Source organism: Macrotis lagotis, chromosome 6, assembly GCF_037893015.1.
Source record: "Macrotis lagotis isolate mMagLag1 chromosome 6, bilby.v1.9.chrom.fasta, whole genome shotgun sequence".
NCBI classification, from domain to species: domain Eukaryota; kingdom Metazoa; phylum Chordata; class Mammalia; order Peramelemorphia; family Peramelidae; genus Macrotis; species Macrotis lagotis.
Genome location: NC_133663.1, coordinates 226,304,107 through 226,325,437, shown reverse-complemented (window position 1 = coordinate 226,325,437; position 21,331 = coordinate 226,304,107). Strand labels below are relative to the sequence as shown.

The window sequence follows — 21,331 nt, the reverse complement described above, 5'->3', positions numbered from 1 at the left end:
AAAAAAATTGGATTATGATGCTTTGCTCTAGATAAGTATTCCCAGCACCTAAGAAGATTATACTTAAAACCCAAACAGATAAATAAAAATCCTGTTTTTAAAGGATATTTTAATATGTTACTACTTGTACAAATAAGAAGGAGGAGGACTACAGATAGTACAGATAAAGTGGTGTAATAAAGATTAAACTGGATCTGGAAAAACAATTGTGAAATTTTCAGTGTATTTTTGTGGTTGTTAAGTTGAATACAACTCTATGACCTCATTTGGAGTTTTCTTTGCAAAGATCCTGAAGTGGTCTGCCATTTCCTTCTCCAGCTCATTTTATAGATGAGGAAAAAAGCAAACAGAATTAAGTTCATCATCACATAGTATGTTCTTGAGGTCAGAGTTGAACTGAGGAAAATGATTCTTCCTGACTTGAAATTGGCATCTACTTTACCACCTAATTTACACTTCAGAAATCATCAAATACAAAAAAAAAACAGTTTGGTTTTTTTGTTGATTGTCTAGGCTTAAGAAAGTGTTGGGGAAAAAGTTAGTAACAAAGATTTATTTAGAGAAGCAGGTGTTACCTATGGATCCTATGAAGCATCATACCTGAGCATACATATGAAGTATGTAAATATCTTCTTAGCATGTGTTAATTTTAGCCTGACAATTAACATCTAGAAAACACAACTTCTCCACTGACCAGCACCACACTATGTGACCATCAGTTATAGCAAATGGAAAGTTCACTTACCTTGACAGTATACATTCCAAGAATGCACACATAGATGATGAAGTTGATGTCAGAGCTAGCTCAGTATTTGGGAGGCTACAAAAGAAAATATGGAAGTAAAGAGGTATTAGATTGCCTATCAAACTAAAGATATACAGAGCCATTGTGTTGTGTTGACTTAGACAGTCAACCAGCCCATGCCAGGAAACTGGATCACTTCTTAAGAAGATTCTGAAGATCACCCAACAAGAGAAGATGCCAAACACTGAGGAACTGAACTTTCTTGAGTTAAATTTTCAAAGATTCAAACTCTACTGCAGTTTGGGCTGGCCACATTGTTCATATGCCAAACATGTTTATCTAAAAGACAATTTTACAGAGAATTGATACAAGGCAAGTGCTCATATGGAAGTCATAAGAAGTGATACAAGGACACTCTTACGGTCTCTCTGTAGATCTTTGGAATTGAGTGCATAACATGGAGATACTGAACTGGCAAAAAACCATCTAGCAGAATTACAGTAGCTCAAAAGAAAGATGTGAGATGCAAATTTAGAGAACTCTCCACTCTAGATGTTCATGAGGACTATTTGTGTCTGACCTATGGTAGAGCTTTCTAAGAGCATATTGGTCTTGTGTCCAATGGACACTATACCTTGACTCCAACATAGTAATGCCATTTTGGTCCTCTTCAAGAACAAAGGACAACCACCTTCACTAATGCTCAACTCTAAAGTCTCGCTGTGGCACAGAAGGGACCCTGGATTCCAAAAGGTTGTACCTAAGCTCTATGAAATCTGATAGATGTCCTACCAAGATGAAAAAAACAAATAAGAACTTGTTGATGGTATACAATTAATTGTCTAAGGACTAACCTACAACTTTGTTTTAGACACAGCAATACTATTCAGAGATATATATACAAGTTCTAGAAATGTTGGAATATACCTTGATGGAGGGAGAATTCACATTGGTGTGATCATGGATATTTGAAATACTGTAAACATGATTATCTTGAATGGGTCAGTAAAGTGGTCTTTTAGATCTCACTACTTGATTATTACACTTCCCATAACAGCTGTTCAAAATCTTTTTTTCTATGCCTTCCACACCACCCTCAGCCCTCCTCTCAGCAGCAATCCTTGTTTATATATATATATATATATATATATATATATATATTAATTAGAAAACAGGGTCATTCATTAGCTCCTTTTCTACTCTCTTTTACATCATCTCCTATTCTCTATTTTCTAGGCTATAACCAAAGTCAGCCTTTGTTCCCATCTTCGTCCATTCCTGGCAGCCAGGCCCTCAAAAAAGCTCTGTGATTTTTCAATTTCTTCTTACCTTTGCTCCTTGCTCTTCTACCTACAAATATGACTAAATCTTCCCCATTTATTAAACAACAACAAAAAAAATCCTTAATGACTGTTACATCTCCTCATTCTATCTCCTCTCTGTCACAGTCAAACTCTTGTTAGTCTTCTCATTCTTTTGTCAACCACTTGCAGTATGGCTTCTGATCTCATTATGCAAATAAATTTGCTCAGATGACATCACAATTGCTAAATCCAATGGCTTAATCCAGTCTTTATCCCATATTTTGTGATTCTTTTCTTTATGGGTTAATCTCCCATGTGGATCAACGCCTATGTCCTATCCATATTTGTGATTTACCTCCAACCTATAAGCTTTCTTCTCTTGTCTCACTGTGCCCTCTCTTTTGCTCTTCTCATAGGGTTTCAATTCTAATCGTTATATGATTCTCATATCAAGTGTCTTTCCTGGCTCTAGTCCCCCAATTCTATCTTGTCATTGTGCAAGCATCTCAAATTCAACACAAAAAAAACAGAACTCAAATGAGTAAATATAAAATATATTTATTCCAAGACTTTCTATCATATATTTCAGTACTTAGTAAATTCAGTGCAAAGGTGAGCAAGGAGAAGAAAAATTAAGAAAAAGATGTTAGAAACTTTCATTTAATATGCAAATTGATGCAAAATGAAGTGATCACAACCTGGAGAGCAGAGTATATAGTAACAGCAATACTGTGTATAGATCAACTAGGATTGATATAGCTTTTCTCAGCAGTGGTCCAAGACAATTCCAAAAGACTCATGATGGAAAATGCCATCCACATCCAGAGAAAGACTATGGAATCTGAATCTGAATGCAGATCAAAGTATACTGTTTTGTCTTTTGTATGTGTGTGTTTTTTCCTTTTGTTCTATTTCTTTTTGTACATTATGACTAATATAAAAATAAATTTATATGATTGCACTTGTATAAACTATATCAAATTGTTTACCGTCTTGAGTAACGGGGAGGTGAAAGAGGGAAGGAGAAAAATTTAGAATTTAAAATCTTACAAAAATGAATGTTGAAAATTTTCTTTAAATGTTACTGGAAAAATTAAAATACTATTAAATTTTTTTTAAGATTTACATTGAAGAATATAAAAGAGTATGGCCAAAGGTTGCAAGTTATAAAGAAATCTCACACCTATATATCGTATTTGTATTAATCAACCACAATGAGACCAGAAGAAACTAGGAACAATTTTAGCACTTTATCTCCTAGCCAAATAATGTTTTATATATAAAAAGGGGGAAAAAAGCTACCATTGGTTTAGAACTAACAAAGGAAGATGGTAAAAGATATGAATATATATATATATATATATATATATATATATATATGTATATATGGCAGAAGAGAATCTGGAGAAACTGCATGACTCAGATAATAGAATGGTAGCCTTGGAGGAGGCAAAAAAAATCTATTTGTCATTTAGAAGATGGAGTTTGGAGGCACTGATTGGGATGGCAAGCACCAAATCATACCAAAAAAAAATTTAAGTTGAATTATGAACAGGAAATGACTAGCTAACAATATGGAAGTTCATCCTTTTTTTTTTTTTTTTTTTAGCTTTTTGCAAGGCAAACAGGGTTAAGTGGATTGCCCAAGGCCACACAAATATTAAGTGTCTGAGGCTGGATTTGAACTCAGGTACTACTGACTCCAGGGCCAGTGCTCTATCCACTGCGCCACCAAACCACCCCTGGAAGTTCATTCTTAAGGAACTGTCTGTGTACCATCAGACCTCTTAAAGTAGAGAATCAAAAGAAATGACAAATTAGAAGAATTATAAAAGGTAGTTATTACATTTAATTGTGTCTTCAATCTGATCAATTTGAAAATGGGAAATGGATAAAAGAACATATTAACTCAAACTATTGTCATTTCTTGAAGAAATTTAGCAAATACAAATTAATCACTACAATGAGACTAAAAGAGACTAGAAACCATTTTAGTACTTTATCTTCTTGCCAAGTGAAGTTATATTTGGGTGGGGAGAGTCGATTTTCTTTTAGAATTTACAGAAGAACATGGAGGAAGATAATGAGTAATAAGGCACTTTTGCTAGATGATAGCTGTCTCAAAATAGAACTATAAATAATAGTTTTTATTAAATTATTCTGGACAGGAGAAATTATAAAGCTGGAATCATCTTCTCTCCAAAATTTACTGATTATAAATCATCATAAAGAAGAAAAAATTGAGGAAACATAGAAAAGGGTTTTGAGTAGCCATATTAAAATTGATTAGACCACAAATTTAGAATTGCCTGAATGAGGGGAAAGTCCCGAATTTCATTATATAAGAATTTATTTTTATTTATTTTGGAAGCTGATTAGGGTTAAAAATGGCACTATGCCTAAGACCTTTAACAAATTAAAATATCTGTCAAATTATTATTTTCCAAATTTGTATCAACCATGAAAAGAAGGTCAATCTTTTATATTTGGGGTCTTTCCCAAACATATCCTGGAAGTTGTCACACCTAATTTCACTGTGTAATTAAATGTAAAAGTCATTAGTTTGCAGATATCAGGAATAAGGATGCTCAAAGAATCCTTTGGGCTTTTAAATAAGTATTTTATTTTTTAATTAGAACTATAACTAAGTTAGGGCAACTAAAACTTTGATCCAAGGTACCAAAATTTAGACATCACAATCTTTTCCCTTACAAATCCATGTAACAGTAAGTTCATCTTTATTAATATAGTACATAATTTTGCTAGGAATTGAAAGCAAAATCCTACTAGCTCTGAGTTTGTAGACTGTTTTTCTTCTATTTTTAATGAAAATTAAGTCAACATTTGCCCTTCTTCAATCCTATGGACCTGTTCTCATTCTCCATGGTCTCCCTGTCATTTCTTTCAGGACTCTGGGATGTAATTCCTCCAACCTTGCTAGATGCAGAACTGCAATAAAATGCCTTCTTACTATGTGTCTGTTTCTTTCATATTTCAACTCTAGCTACTGGACATTTTTGTTCATTTCTTTCAAATTCAGTTCTCATTCTCCTTGACAAAATTAATGAATTGAGTAGTTACACTACCATCTCTTATTGACTTACTATATATCTTGAGAAACAGTTCTATACTCTTGGGAGTCTTCCTTTTCTCAACATAGCTTAAAAAAAAACACAGAAATTCAGCATATGCATTCCTTGAACAGTGTAGAACTCAGCCCCAATCAGCAGGAAATAATTAGTTAAAATAGGAAGTCGGCATCATATCTTGAATATTATTAAAATTCATTCTGTGAGACATTCTAGCCAGGGTTCTAAATTTGGGACCCATGAACTGTGAGAGGTCTATGGATAAACTTCAAGAAGTCATTGGGAAAAATGACATCTTTATTTAAATAGAATTAGTTTTCTTTGTAATCTTATGTAGTCTATGTATTTAAAAATAGCATTCTAAGAAAACACCCATAGTCTTATATAAACACACACACACACACACACACACATAAAGATTAAGAACCCTTTTACTATAGTCCCCTACCGCTCAACTGAATTTACCTTTATTAATATTTGTTTTGTTTTCATGTAACTAATTACAAAATTGCTACTTGTCCTGGCTGCCAAAATGACTAGTTTAATAACTTCCTGTAGTGCCTATAATTTGGGTAAGAGGCTCCTTTTGAATGCTTCATTAACCAATCGATCAATTAATTGATTATATAATCAATTAATTGATTTTATATATATGAAGTGGGTCCTAAATATATATATATATATATGTACATATATATATATATATATATATATATATATATATATGTAAAGAGTTTACAAACTGCCAGGCACTAAATTAAAAGAAGGGACCACAAGAAAAGGCTGCAAAACCTGTCTTTTCAAGGAATTTACATTCTAATGGGGTGGAAGAAGTTTGTTTGTGGGGGCGGGTAGGGAAGAGGGTGGAGAGAACAACTTATAAATTAGATAAAAATGGAATTAGAAACTTAGAAAGTTTCTAATAGTTTCTATTGGTTATTTTAAAATGAAAGCAGTCAAAATCAAGAGAAATTTATTTTATTCTGCAATAAGCAAGGGAAAATAAATTCTAAATACATCTTTTTCCTTTAATATGTATATTGATTCATTAGGACCTGAAAATTCTTGAGAAGATAGAGGCTGAATTTACATGACTCAATCTGGGGCTCCTTCCAACATTGAGATTATGTGAGAATACTAAATTAATGAGAATGGGTATGTTTTTAATCATATTGACTCTTATCAGAAAGAGAAGAAATGGCCCCCAAACAGATAACTAGATTTATTCAAAAAAAGGAACTCTGAAGATATATGCTATAGACATTAATTCATCTTAATTTTCTCCAATTATATTTTGTAATGTATAATGATCACAAATGCTCCCAATGATGGTCTTTTACTCTAGGAACTTCAATCATTAAATAAATCTTATATTACTTTCATTACATTGTATATGAGGACAGAAGAGATGTTTTAGAAACCTTTTTCATCAATAAGAACAAAAACTAAATTAAAAAAGACTTGTTTACTCTACCAGTTAGCAAGAAGATATAATTAATCACCACATCCCAGTCTGTAAGTTGGAAGAATGGATGGAAGATTTCCTGTAATGAATTGCCTTACCCCTTATATAGACCTATAAGTATAAAAGTAGGAAAACTAGACTAAGTATCTAGAGTATAGTTGTCATCTATTTTTTTCAGATACCTTTTTGCTTTAGAGATTTTTATCTATTGATATAAGAGGAATTTTTCAAGTGGCTCTGGAAGACATAGTTGGTAGATGGCATAATGGCAGGATCGACCCAAGCACTTCCGAATACATAGACGGCAGAGCTGGACAAGTGAAGAAGGACCTAAAGAAAGAGGGGGGAAAATGAGGATGGAAAGACATTCAAGGCAGAAAATCCTGAGAACATTAACAAGATAAAGAGTCACTCTGGCATGGTTACTCTTTTTAAAAGGGTCTTTTGTGTCAGGGAACAGATAATGGGACATTTCTCCCTTCTCAGCACAGATAGATGGGGAACTCTAAGGACAAACTAGTGTAAACATCAGATGTGGTTGATGTATCGGCTGCTTTTGTTTCTTTGCCTTTGACAAAGGGACAGTGTGGTCTGGTGGATATAAAAAAGGTACAAATAAAAGGTATCAATTTTTTTTTTAAAAGTTCTTTTCGGTTTTCCCCGTCTTCCTCAGGAGGCAGAAATGGGTCCTCAGTATTTTCTCTTCCGTGGTGGCTGGGGGGGAGGGGGTTGTGAAAATGAAGCTCCATCCCTTTGTGACCTCTGACCGAAGGAAGGACCCCCAAGAGGCATTTCAATGCCCCCTCCCACATAGGGAGGAAAATTATGTCTAGTACAATGTCCGCTCCATGCCCGTTCGAAATGATGATTGAAGTCCAGGTCATTCGAGGACACTCCCAAGGTGAGCAAATTGGCTAATACAGGGTTACATGCAATCTACATTGAGTGTATACAGCGGGAGAAGGCTAATGGGACAACTGCCCATGTGGACAAGGTGGTGGTTATCGCAAGTAAAGCTGGACAAAGATAGCAAAAAGATCCTTGAATGAAATGCCAAATCTCGCCAAGTAGGAAAGGAAAAGGACAAATATAAGGAAGAAACTATGGAGCAAATGCAGGAGGAAAAATTATTTGGCTGTAATTAAACTGTGAGAATTAACAAACACAAAAAGAATAGGAATTGTAGAGACGCATGGGGGAAAACTCATAAATGGGAAGGATAGGCCATGCTAATTCTTCTGGAAAGGAAGTATTTGTTTTTAATGGATATTTAAGTGACCAGAACATTGACAGGGATGAGGTTTACCAGAAGCAAGTTAGGAATGTAAATATATGCTATTAACACAGTATAGGTAAAAAAAAAACCACTTTAATGTTGAAGGAATTTCAGAAGCCATTCTCTAATCAAAGCTATTGGATAAGACATTCTTGTATCACATGTGGCCAATAAAGCTTAACCTGGGGGTAAAAGTTGATGAACTTCCTAGGAAAGGGTATATAAAATTATTTGACTTATGGAGGTCTAAAGACAGAGTTATGGAACTTGGAAAATAGGTTGGATAGGAGTTTATCAAGGAACAATACCCATCTCCACACAGTATTTGGAAATGGAAGTGAATTGGAAGTTAGTATGGAAGAAGCTTAGATTAGACCAACACCTAACACCCTTTACCAAGATAAGATCCAAATGGTTACAGGACTTAGACATAAAAAACAATACTATAAGAAAATTAGAAGATCAAGGACTAGTCTACCTGTCAGATCTATGGAAAGGGGAGCAGTTTATGACTAAGGAAGAGTTGGAGAACATCACCAAAAACCAATTAGATGATTTCGATTACATTAAATTAAAAAGCTTTTGCACAGATAAAATCAATGTAACCAAGATCAAAAGAAAGGTAGTAAATTGGGAAACAATCTTTACAACTAATGATTCCAACAAAGGACTCATTTCTAAAATATACAGAGAACTGAGTCATATTTTTAAAACAAAAAGCCATTCCCCAATTGGCAAATGGTCAAAGGATATGCAAAGGCAATTTACAGATAAGGAGATCAAAGCAAGCCATAGCCATATGAAAAATTGCTCTAAATCATTAATTATTAGAGAAATGCAAATTAAAGCTTCTCTGAGGTACCACCTCACACCTCTCAGATTGGCCAGTATGACCAGGAAGGATAATGATAATTGTTGGAAGGGATGTGGGACATCTGGGACACTATTACACTGTTGGTGGAGCTGTTAACTCATCAAACCCTTCTGGAGAGCTATTTGGAACTATGCCCAAAGGGCAACAAAAATGTGCATACCCTTTGACCCAGCAATACCACTACTGGGTCTATACCCTGAAGAGATGATGAAAAAGGGTAAAAACATCACTTGTACAAAAGTATTCATAGCAGCCCTGTTTGTGGTGGGAAAGAATTGGAAATCTAGTAAATGTCCTTCAATTGGGGAATGGCTTAGCAAACTGTGGTATATGTATGTCATGGAACACTATTGTTCTATTAAAAACCAGGAGGGATGGGATTTAAGGTAAGCCTGGAAGGATTTGCCTGAACTGATGTTGAGTGACATAAGCAGAACCAGAAAATCGCTGTATACCCTAACAGCAACATGGGAGTGTTGATCAACCTTGAAGGACTTGCTCATTCCATGAATCAGGAACAATCAGGAACAATTCTGGGCTGTCTGCAAAGGAAAGTGCCATCTATATCCAGATAAGGAGATGTGGAGTTTGAACAAAGTTCAAGGACTATTCCCTTTAATTTAGGGAAAAAAACAGATATCTTATTGTCTGATCTTGTTATCTCTTAGACTTCTCTTCTTTAAGGATATGATTTCTCTCTCATCACACTCAATTTGGATCAAGGTACAACATGGAAACAAAGTAAAGACTGACAGATTGCTTTCCATGGTGGGGGGAGGGAAGTAAGATTGGGGGGGGATTGTAAAACTCAAATAACATCTTTAATAAAAATAAATTTAAAAGAAAAAAGATTAAATTTAAGCATTAGGAACTATTTTATGCAATTAAATGCCAATAAACCTGACATGCAAAATTTTTAAAAAAGAGGAAATGGAAGTTGATATCTACAGCCCTGAGTCTGTAGGAACACTGAACTTGATGGGGAGACCTCAGGGATTAAAGTCTCTTTAACTGACCATTAGGTGGTACTGCATGGATCTCATGTCTTAACCTGAGAAGTCTTTGAGTCTCCCAATAAGAAATCTGTGTAATGTGTGCTACAGCCAAGAGACTTCATAGCAGAAACTTGGTCCTAGAAGCTGTACCTGGAACTAAGCAAGGAATAAGAGAACACTGACAACAGGAAAGGTTACTATGATATTGAACTGTTATTTTAAAAAAAGAAAAATAAAAAGACTCCTTTATGCTGGAGAACAAATGAAACATTTCTTCATTCTAATATTACAAGGTGAGTACTACAAGTAGAGAATATTGTATACATTTTCTGATGAAATCACTGAGGAAACTAAGCAGAAAATATGTGGGAAGAACTCTCCCTTTCCTGTATATTCTACCACAATATCACATGTCCCTGAGTGGTCATCTTGTCTGAGGTTTCATGAACCAGAAGCTGATTCTCCATAACAATTTCTGAGAATAATAAGCCTTGGAGGAGGACTCAAAAATACAGGAAAATCAAGAGATGATGAGTTGTAGATGACATATCCGAAGTGCAGGGGGAAATTTTTATAACCTTTCACTTCCTAATTTGACTCACCTATTTTTGATATGCTTATTCATATAATTCATCCTCTTTGAGAAATATCTTTTAGAGGAAAAGCCTACCATATATGCCAACATCCCTTTAGAAATTTGTTCATGGGCATGATCAAAATAGGCAAGATAGGTTTAGGTTGTTGTGGCTAACAAGATTTCCCTGTGATTGGAAACTTACCTTTAGAACTGACCAATAGGTATTATTTAAAATTTAGGGCCCAAGATAAAGGGAGGCTTCTTGAGCAGTTGCCAAAATTAAACTTATTTGGAGCATGGTAATGCAGGCAGATATTCCAGGTTGCCTAGAAAATTTCAGACACTAGAGTGAACTCAGTTATGCCTAGTACTCTTTCTTCTACAACAAACTGTGACATATAAAAAACAGAGGAGAGAGGAGAGAGGAATTTGTTTATGAGATTCCTATTTAGGGAAAGGCTGCACTAGATGGTCTCTTTTCTTTGAAGAGTTTTTTTTTTAATAGATGGTCTCTTCTGACTGAGATCCTCTACTTCTAAAATGAAAAATTCTGGCTCTAAGTGCATTTTTGATATAACTGCAAGAAATTTGTCACCTCATGAATAATACTCATAGTAAGTTTGTTTTAATGAGAAAAGCACGCTGAATTTAGGTTAAGAGTCTCAGCTGTATGGGGGTTGGGAAGGATGGCCTCAATTTTCTGGGCTTCAATATCTTCATTCAATGAGAGGAATGACCAAGATGATCCTCAGAGTGCCTTCCACTGCTAATTCCATGATTCTCTGATTCTAGTCCATTGAAAGATACTTAAAAGATTCTTAATTGAGATATTGTGAAGATGATCAAAATTCTTTCTGTGACGGCTCATAGAAAATAATACTTAAGTCATTAGAAAATATCTAGTTCAGTACTTGTTTAAATTACAGGAATGATAGATTCCTGACCAGAGGTAGCATACCTTTAATGAAGGCTGTTAAGAAGGCATTTTTCTGATGTCTGTAAAAATCAAAGTGGGTTTTAAAATGAAAAGGAATAGATTTGAAATTCTAAAGTGGAGGTAAAAGGAATAGATGGAAGTGGAGATGCCAAGAGAATTAAGCTTGGGTTTTTAAAATATGTGTATGAAGCATGGAATAAAGAATAGGTAACAGAGGATGAATACACAGAATTGTCACAATTCTGTCAATAATGTCAGAAATGAATGTAGACTAGTGAGTAAAGCCAACAGCACAAATATTTTTAGTACTCAAAGAAAGACCATGACTGCTACTGCATGCAGATGGGACAGTGATCAATGTTGAAAGGACTGTTCCATTTTCTCTGCCAAGGAGAATGACATTGGGAGTACAAAGAATAAAATGAAAACTGTTCATTGGAGAAGCTATTCAAGTAGGTAGTAAGAAATCACCTCTGTGCTCTGAATGAATCTGAATCACTTGGTCCAGCTCAACATCCTCAGATACTGAAAGAACTAAACACTACAATTACTGAGTCATCATCAGTGACATTGTGAAGGTTGTGGAAAATGAGAGAAGCATTTACTAGATAAGTTTTCAAAGAAAGCAAGCAAAGTGGATCTATAATCTCTGGGTCAATGGTTCAATTTCATTTCCTGGCAACATTAAGATGTTTATTGAAAATCTAAAAAAATGATGCAATCATCAAGTCATCATGGCTTTAGCAAGGATAGGTCATAGCTGATTAAACTTATTCCCTTTTTAGACAAAGTTACTTAACTAGAACATTGGGGGAATGGTGTATAGTTTTTCTAGAACTTTTCAAAGTGTTTGAGAAAAATCTAATTCTATTCTTTTGGAAAATGATAGTACAATGAGATGTATTCACAACTGACTGAATCACTGGACTCAAAAAAGTAATCATTAAAAGTTCAATGGCAACTTAGATGGAAGCCTTCAGAGGAGTCACCCAGAAATTGGTGCCTAGTCCTGTGCTATTTACTGAACATTTTAATCAATGACTTGAATAATAATAATAATAATAATAATAATAATAATAATAATAATCCTCATCTATTTCAAACTTTCAGATAACACAAAGTTGACAAATATAGCTAAATCACTGGATGTCAGATTCCCAAAAGATCTTGATGAAAGTAGATACTTATTCCAAAGCTAATAAATAGGATATGTAATAGGGATGAATGTAAATTTCAAAAGTACAAAAATCTTAAAAAAGATAGTAGTTTCAGTAGACTGCAAGATCAATACGAGTCAACAATGTGAAATGGCAACCAATTATGATATCCTGGGTAGCCTTAAGAGACATTGTGTGTTGGACCAGGAATGTAACAGTGCTTTTATACACGTTTTTCTGCTCCTATCTAGAATATTGTGTTAAGATCTGGGCATCATAGTCTAGGATAAATCCTTGGGAGGACAATAAGGATGGTAAAGAGACTTGAGTTCATAGGAGGATGAGTTAAAAAAAAAACTAAGTTTGGTTAACCTGGAAAAGGAAAGACTCAGTCTGAAAGATGAGAAAGAAATGAGAAATGCTCAGATCTTCTGAACATAGAAAATGAAATTTCAGTCAAAAGAATTTGCAGATTATCTTAAGAAAAAAACCAAAACCCTAGCCTGTGAACATATCGTGGTGAAGTTTAATAATTCAAATCACAAACAAGAAGCTCTTTAAATGATCAGGGGAAAGACCTTCAAGTACAAAGAAAAGGACGTTTGAATAATTCAATACTATTCTGCATCTACTAGAAAAATATAGGAGTAAATGGGTAATGTGTTCCAAAGAGGAATGGAGTTCAGGATGTAACCCAGGGTCATATTTGGAAAAAAAAGAGCATTCAATAATAAGGCAGAGTTTGAAACATTTTTAGAATTTATTTAGTAGATTAAAAACTTTCCTTTTTCTGTCTAGGAAATTATATTTATTTCTTCAAAAAAAATAGTGAAAATGTGGTTGAAACAATAGGGAATAAAATCTCACCAATTACTTCCTCATCTGAATAAAAGGTAACTAACTAGGAGAGTGATTGGCACATTTATACATTAAACAAACATTTGTTGATTGATTGTGAACTGGTCCTTCAATTGTCTTGTCATTCTTAATTTAGTTATTTCTAATTTGCCTCTGGATTTCCTCTAAATATAACCTAATCACAGTTGGTTCAAAGTGGGCTTATATCCTGCTCAAGGTATAGTATTTCTGCACTCTTATAGTGACATCACTTTTTTCCTTATATTATTTTCCAATACTAGAGAAAAATAGCTATAGTAGATCAGCACTACATATCCAGCCCTTGGTTGTTATAATTATGAGCTACCAGGTGTTCTGTATGAATGAATGAGTGAATGAATGAATGAAAAAAGGCATTTAAGAAAGCTCAATAGTAATAGGATTTTTGTGTTTTCCTTTGTACATCAACATTCCTGCACCAATTTCCCTTTAATCCTAGCTTTCACCACAATGCCAGCCACATAGTAGTCATTTAAGTGTTTGTTGAATGAATGGAATTATTGGTCCATTGGGCAGTCAAAATATATCTATTAAATGCTTACTAGTGTCAGCACTGTTTTGAAAAAAAAATGTTCCTGCCCTCAAGGAACATATATTCTAAACATGAAAACAACATGGAATTAATAATATATAAGACAGATAGTAGACAAGAGGGGAAAACACTAGCAACTTGGAGGAAAGCCAGAAGGGAGGAGGAGCATTACATTAAGAGTATTACCTTCCCGAAGGAGGAGTGCCTGTTCCACACTGCTCTGAGGAGCTGCTAGATCAAGTGCACACTTGCCTTGATGATTTAAGCGTCTCAGACTTGCGCCATAGTCTGCTAATAGATCAATGACTTCTGCACTAGTTTGCCTTGCTGCTGCATGCAGTGGGGTATCTAACCATTTGCCTTGGTCAACACTGGCTCCTTAAAAGAACAGAAATAGGACAAGATATTATTGAATATTTAGAAAAATCTGTAAATATGTGATAGAGAAGCATGATAAACCTAAAGTTAGAGTTTACATTTGGGGAAAGCCTAATTGCCTGCAAGTATATTGGACTATTTCTCAGAAAATTTTCCATAGGAGAATGAATGCATGAATAAAAAACAAAACATTTATTAAGTGCTTATATTAGTACAAAGCACTATACTAATCATTGGAATTAGGAAAAGTTATCTCAGTTCTTCATGGGCTCACATAAAAATGGAGGAGACAAGACATGAAAGGTTTTAGTTACTAGTCAGATGGAAAGGGGCCCAGGTCCTTAGGATATACTTGCAAAGCACATGGTAATATTCTTTCTACTCTTAAAATCATATCAGTTCCTATTGTTGAACTATTAACAGTACAAAGGGCTTTGTTGGCAAGAACTCTTTTCTGGGTTTCCAGTAGTTGATTCTTTAGCATCTGAATGCTTTTATTTCAATTGTCTTAGAAAAATTCTGAAGATTACCTGGGAGGATAAGATACCAGATGCTGTGGTCTTTTTGAAAGTTTGAATGCCAAGCATTCAAATGTTAACCTCCAAGAGCACAACTCTGATGGGCTGGCCACCATTCTAAAGTCAAAAAGACCATTTTAATGGAGAATTCACACAGGGCAAATATGAGAAGCCAGATCAGAAGAAACAAAACAGGGACACTCTGAAAGTCTCTCTTAAGAACTGTGGAACTGATTGTGCAGCATGGAAGACACTGGCTTCACCCAGCATGGCATACCCTCATCAGAGAGCAAGGAAAAATTGATGAACTCAAAAGAGATTTGGGATACAAAACCTTACTATTAGGTGGACTATTTATGCCTGACCTGTGGTAGAGCATTGTGAGCTCATATTAGTCTGATTAACCAATCAGACTCAATGGAGCTTGAATCTAACATAGTGATATTATTTTGGTCTTCTTTGATAACAAAGGACAAGCATCTACCACTGTAGTATCCTCAGGTACCATTGTCAGGCTGCAGAAGGATGGTGGAGGACACTGGCCTAGGAAGTACTGTAGTTCCCAAAGCCCTTGGGTTGAGAATCTTGGGCCATCAAGTCATCAGAATATGAGATGAGATGATAGTTTATAGTGTTATTTCCTTGGCACACGACTAGCAAGGTGACTTGCTGCTTTAAAAAGGCTGGTTTGCCTGTTGGCTATTACTATAAGCTCCTCCAGTACATAATTTTTCATTTTAATTTTATAATCTCAGCATTGAGCATTGAGTCTTGCATAGAATAAATGGCTTATTTGTATTAGATTATATTGGATTGGACCCAATGGCAAATTCAAGGCCCTGGAGTATCTGTAAAACTGTCTAGACTAAAGATTTTTTCAAAATATTTTTATGGAACGATTTCCCCCTTAAATATAAGCTATTTCAAAAAACTTTTTTGTCTATCAGAAATGTATAACAAAAATAAGCACTTTCAAAATAAATTCTTTAGAAAAAGTTGTAACTTAATTCCAAAAATCTCACAGTAAACAAGTTATCAAAACATTGTTTTAATTTGTTTATAAACATTAAGGCAATAGGAAGAAAATGTGAAATCAAAAATCCAGTATTTTTTTCTTGAAAATTAAATTTCTCCTTTAAACACCCTTTATTTCAATGACTAGACTCTGTGAATTAAAAAATTAATATGGCCACAAAATTTTATTTACTCATTCCTCATATCATTGTGTTCTTTTATTATTATAAAATCACTTAAATGTGATTAGAAATGATGTGAATAGAAGTATACTGAGGTCAGTTTAATTGGAATCAGTTGAAATCTAGGGCAAAACAAGTCAGTTCCTAGTCTCTAATGAGCCCTGAGTATTGATCTATAGCAGAAAAACCACAGAAAATTGCTCTTGGGTCATAGAAAATAGGTCTGGTCATTTCAAGACTGATCCAAAGATTGTGACTCAGTTCAACTTTAGATCAAAACTAAGCTAGTTTTCAGTGTGAACCAAACTGGATGCATATCGGCATCTACAAGTATAGCCTTCTCCCCTCCTCAAAGGTCTTCCTGTATACAATTTTACTTGGGAATAGTTTCAAGTACTGTCATGAATGATTGGGTGAAATGGTTTTTCTGCCTACTCTGACAGAATATTTAAGAATTTAAATTGGTTTAGTGTATGAAAATATTCCTTGTGTCTTAGGACTAATGAAAAGCCAAAGTAATGAATTAAAAGAACTTGAGTGTCTCTAGAATGAGATGTATTTGCCTTGGCTAACATTAGGAAAGTTTCCTTTTGGCAAGACTATCATCTTAGAAACCATGAAGGGTGAATGTCAACCTTGTATTCATTTCATAGACATGAAAAGATTGCTGACAGTTACCTAGCTCCAGTAGCTTCTTGACACAATCTGTCCTTTGATAGTTGCAGGCCACATACAGTGGAGTTCCATGCTGGGGAGCTTCTTGGTCAATATTTACATTATTTGCCAGTAGGATTTCCATACACTCCCTGTGACCTAATTAACATAGAAAAAACTTCACACAAAAGAAGGAAGCTGTTGAATGTTCAAACAATCTGAGAATTTTGGAGTTGAAAGGGATGTTTGTAATCATTCAATACATGCTTTCAATTTTTACCAATGAGGAAACTAAAGGACAGTGAGGTAAAAGTAAGTCACTTCCCCAAGATCTCATAGGCCTCTTGACTCTCAGTTCACTGGATATTTTGTTAAATCCCACATGTCTTATTTTTCACAAATTCAGATGTGAGTGTGTTTCAGTGTGTTTCTGAGAAATCCAAACATTTTGGTGAAACTCAAAAACCAATATGCAGATGCTGCACTGATATTGTAAGATGAATGATAAAGTCATCAAAAACTGTACAAGATACTAGACCTAATTTATGTTTTAAAAATAAAAAACAACTGTAATTATTGAACTATATATATGTATATATATATATATATATATACATATATATCATCTTAAGCATTTCTTTGTAGATAAGCCAGTCACTTAAAGAACACATTTATAAGGTGCTTGAAAACAATTTCACAATTTGACTTGGTTATGATCATGAAACTATCTATGGACCTTTATGTTCTCAATTACTTTTAAAATGAGGAAAATAAAGTCAAGTAATTTTGTTTTCAAAGAATTGGTAGATAAACACCAAAGACAAGGACAGTAGGTCACTGGTCATATTCGGTGTGTGCCTACATACTGACCTGTTAAAGATCTTAGCTTAAAAAGGTCAAAGACTCCCACAGTATCCAGGGTCTTCTCCACCTTCTTCTTCTGGCTCCAGAGAAGAAAGTGAAGCTGGTGACTTTGCACTAACTTAAATCCATTTCACTTGCATGTCATGACATCACATCCCTGATGTCATGGTCCTCTTCAAGAATGAAGGATAAACAATAACCCACAAGTGTGTATGTAAAACAAAAATTCATAGATTTTAAATCTGGAAAGGGACCTTAAAAAATTAGTTGGAAATCTATTGAATAGATTTTGAGTCTAACTGCTAATATAATTAAGGACAAATAACTTTTTCTTAATTATAAGTACATATAATATGCAGAATTAGACCACAAAGTATTGACTAGTAAAGGTCCTTAGAATGCTTATCCAATGAAATGATATGATTAAAAACGATGTAAAATTACAGTGGTTATTCTGTGTCAACAAGTTTTTCTAAAGTTCTCAATGTTTTCTGTAAGCAGTTTGTTGCCTTTGGCAATTTATTACTTTTAAAAATCTTGTTTTTTCTAAAATCTATTTAACAGCCTCTTTCTTTACAGATAATACAAAGGTAAACTCCTTTCTAGTGCTCTCAAAATTATCAAAACTTGAAAATTAATGAAGTGAATTTGTTTGTGTATGTGTAAAAGGAGGTCTGTCTGATAGGCATACAGTAAGTAATTAAGATTCTACTTGTATTGAAAATTCGTTCATTTAAGTAAAACACCACTCCTTGATTACAAACACCAGCCTGAGACTCTCAGTTATTAAATATGAAAAATTAGAAGAATTTTTGAGAAATCTAAAAGTTGAAATTCAAAAATTTGGGAGTTTATATATATATATAAATGTCCTAAATGATGGCAGAATGTCTTCCTCCATGAAAAATAATTAATTTTAAAAAAGGACTGAATAGATCCTCATTAGTAAATTTGCTAATGGTTCTTTAATTCTGGATAATAAACAATATTCATTTTTAGCCATAATATATATTTTATGTACTTCTATATGAGGACAACCTAGCATACTGTGTGTGCTTGTGTCATACTTCAGGTGTGAGCAGCTGAACTTAGTCCAAAGTTCAAAGAAACTATTTAGGTCACTGAATACCAAATCTCATTTATCAAATCTTAAGAGAGAAAGAGATATTTTCAGGTTTAAAAAAAAAGACTTTCTAAAGCAGATTATAAGATTACTATCAAAGTACACAACTACAGTATCTGAGGTATTATCCCAAAGTGTATGAACCAGATTGTCTCATCAAATAATATAGTCTTTGCTGAATGCTAGTATTTCATGAAATGGGAACAGGGAGAACTAGAACCTTTGTGACTTTTCTTAAAATATCATACAAGAAGCTTCAATAACTGACCTGTGTGACCAGGGGCAAATAACTATTTACTCCCTTTCCCAGCTTATTCATCTCTAAAATAAATTAATAGACATTCTTTAATACATGATTAAAGTATTTTAAACTGCTTTAAGGAAGAGATGTTTTTTGAATTCAAAATCTTTATATCCTTAAGATGGACAGAGAGATTCTGAATCTCTTAGACAACAATTGCACTTTGAATGTGACCTATAACCAATTGTCCTTTCCCTTCAGTGTTTATCTTATTGAATCATATCCATTCTTTGAAAATAAAATACTTGACTTTTTTTCATTCTTTCAAAATGATTTGGGAACATAGGGACCCATGGATAGCCATGGGTAGCCACTTGTTTTCAATTATTCCTTAACTGGGTTCTTAAAAGTAACTGGCATATCTACAAAGAAATACTTGAGATGAATAGTTGTTTTTATTATAAGTCAGATCTAGTATATGAAGTAGTTTTCAGATGATTATATCATTTATCTTACAATATCAGTACAGTGTGTAATCTTAATACAGTACTTGGGGATAGCTACAGCATTGCTTTTGTAGACTCGAGCAAGCAAATTAGCAAAAGTTATCCAGGGACTGAGCATCATTCTTGGAAATATGCTACAAAAGCATCCCACAGGAGACAAGAGGATAGGAGAGGACCTCAGATCAAGGGCGATTGAAGGAACCATTGCTTCACCTCTGCAAATACAAAGTATTCAAATTAATAAAATATTTTATTACCTTCTCTACTCCTCACTTCCCAGAAGCATAAAGTTTAGTCAGGAGGTAGAGATCAGAATGTTTCTTCCAAGTTTAAGCCTAATTAATTGCAGATTTTTCAATTTTCTCCCTATTCCAGGCCACCCTCTACTCAGCAGCCAAAGTGATTTCCTAAATTTCTTCATTTCCTCCCCCAGCTTAATAAATTCCAGTAGCCCCCCTGTTACATCTAAGAGGCATTTAAAGCTCCTACAAACTGGTCACTTCCTGACTTTTCACTCTTCTTAAACTCCCTTCAACATTATCCAGCTCTACTTCTCCCATCTTTGGGTCTTTGTATCAGATGACCCCATTCTGGGAATGTACATCCTCTTCCCATCTGCATTTTAAAATCCCTGGTTTCCTTCAAGATTCAGTTCATACATCACCTTCTATATGAATCCTCCCTGCCCAGTGTTGCTAATCACCTTCCCAAAATAATATTGTTTTCATCTTGTGTATAGTACTCATATATACTTGAGAAAAGAAAATGGAGCTGGTTTAAAATCCAAAAAGTCCTAGGTTCAAGTCTCATCTCTGACACATCCTTTTTGAGAAATCCTGGACAAGTTATTTAACTTCTAAGTGGTCTCCAAGCAACTCTCTTCACTATTAAGTATTACAAAGAAGGTATTGATCTATATTGGTGGAGGGAATTTTCCCACCTGGGAGACCTCTATACCAATGAAGTCACCTATTTAATCCAAATCTCTATGTATACACTTATGTATATGCAGTGGACATTATCTTTCCCATTAGAATGTGACCTTCTTGAAGGCAGGAACTAGTTCCTGGCATAAAGAACACTTAAATGCTTGTCTATTGACTGATTACTTAAAGTCTCTCAAACAGTCTAGGGATACTGAAGCCTGTACTGTAGCTTTGGGGAACTTGGGTTTGAAGCCTGTCTCCTCACCTTACCTCTCTTCACTGCCTCATGGATAGGTGAAGCCAGGTGATCATCCAGTTGTGGTTTGGCTCCAAATGCAAGGAGCAGGTTGACACAGGCTGGGCTTCCACTACAACATGCATTAAAGAGAGGTGTGACTCCATGCACAGTAGTTCCATTCACCTGATGAGAAGAATAACACTTTATTTTTGATATCATATTTTAGAGTTTCCAAAGTCTTTTTATGTATTTGATCCTCAAAACAACCCTGTGAATTAAGCCTATTTCACAGAAGAATTTTTTTAACAAAAAGAAACAAACATATGTGCTTATTTTGCAAAAGAAAAGTCTATACTTTGCCTGATATCAGAGGGTTAGTAAGTAGCAGATCTGGGCCAGGTCTTTGAACCCCATTCAGTGTGTTCGACACTAAACTATGCCATGGTGCTACCTCTGATGTTTACTACTGGTGTCTTTGGATAATTTATTTAACTCCTCTGGATCTCAGTTTCCTCATCACTAAAATAAGAGGGTTGGGTTAAGTGGCTCCTGAGGTCCTCTTCTGTTTTAGATCTATGATCTGGGAATTCCATTCACCTAAGAATCTCTCCTTAAAGAACTATGTTCTAAAAGGAAATGTTTGTTTTTGAAATAAATGAAAGAAATGGGGAAAAACTTACATGTACAAAAATATTGATAGCAAAAGTGTTTGTAATCACAAAGAATTGGGAACAAAGGGAGCCCTATCAATGTGGAATGAGTGAACAAATGATATATTAATAGAATGAAATATTAATGAAGTCATAATGCATTGATAATAATGCTTTGTCTTTCTCAAA

General features: G+C 34.4%; 1 protein-coding gene across 10 annotated transcripts in view; it reads right to left on the bottom strand.

Moving 5' to 3' along the window:
• ASB11 (ankyrin repeat and SOCS box containing 11) overlaps positions 1-21,331 on the bottom strand; it is a 138,844-nt gene that overhangs the window by 68,449 nt on the left and 49,064 nt on the right. For 5 of the 10 annotated variants that reach the window (XR_012469611.1, XR_012469613.1, XR_012469614.1 and 2 more), the window contains exons 4-7: positions 20,525-20,675; positions 16,619-16,753; positions 14,035-14,226; positions 6,786-6,933 (exon numbers count right to left, since the gene is read on the bottom strand). Coding sequence is in view for 5 of the 10 variants with exons in the window: in XM_074192409.1 (XP_074048510.1) it covers positions 6,809-6,933; positions 14,035-14,226; positions 16,619-16,753; positions 20,525-20,675 (603 nt within the window). In the remaining 5 variants the exon portion in view is untranslated. Of the gene's footprint in view, positions 1-745; positions 821-6,785; positions 6,934-14,034; positions 14,227-16,618; positions 16,754-20,524; positions 20,676-21,331 lie in introns of those variants that run through there. The other 5 variants (XR_012469612.1, XM_074192406.1, XM_074192407.1 and 2 more) reach the window with 5 other exon arrangements.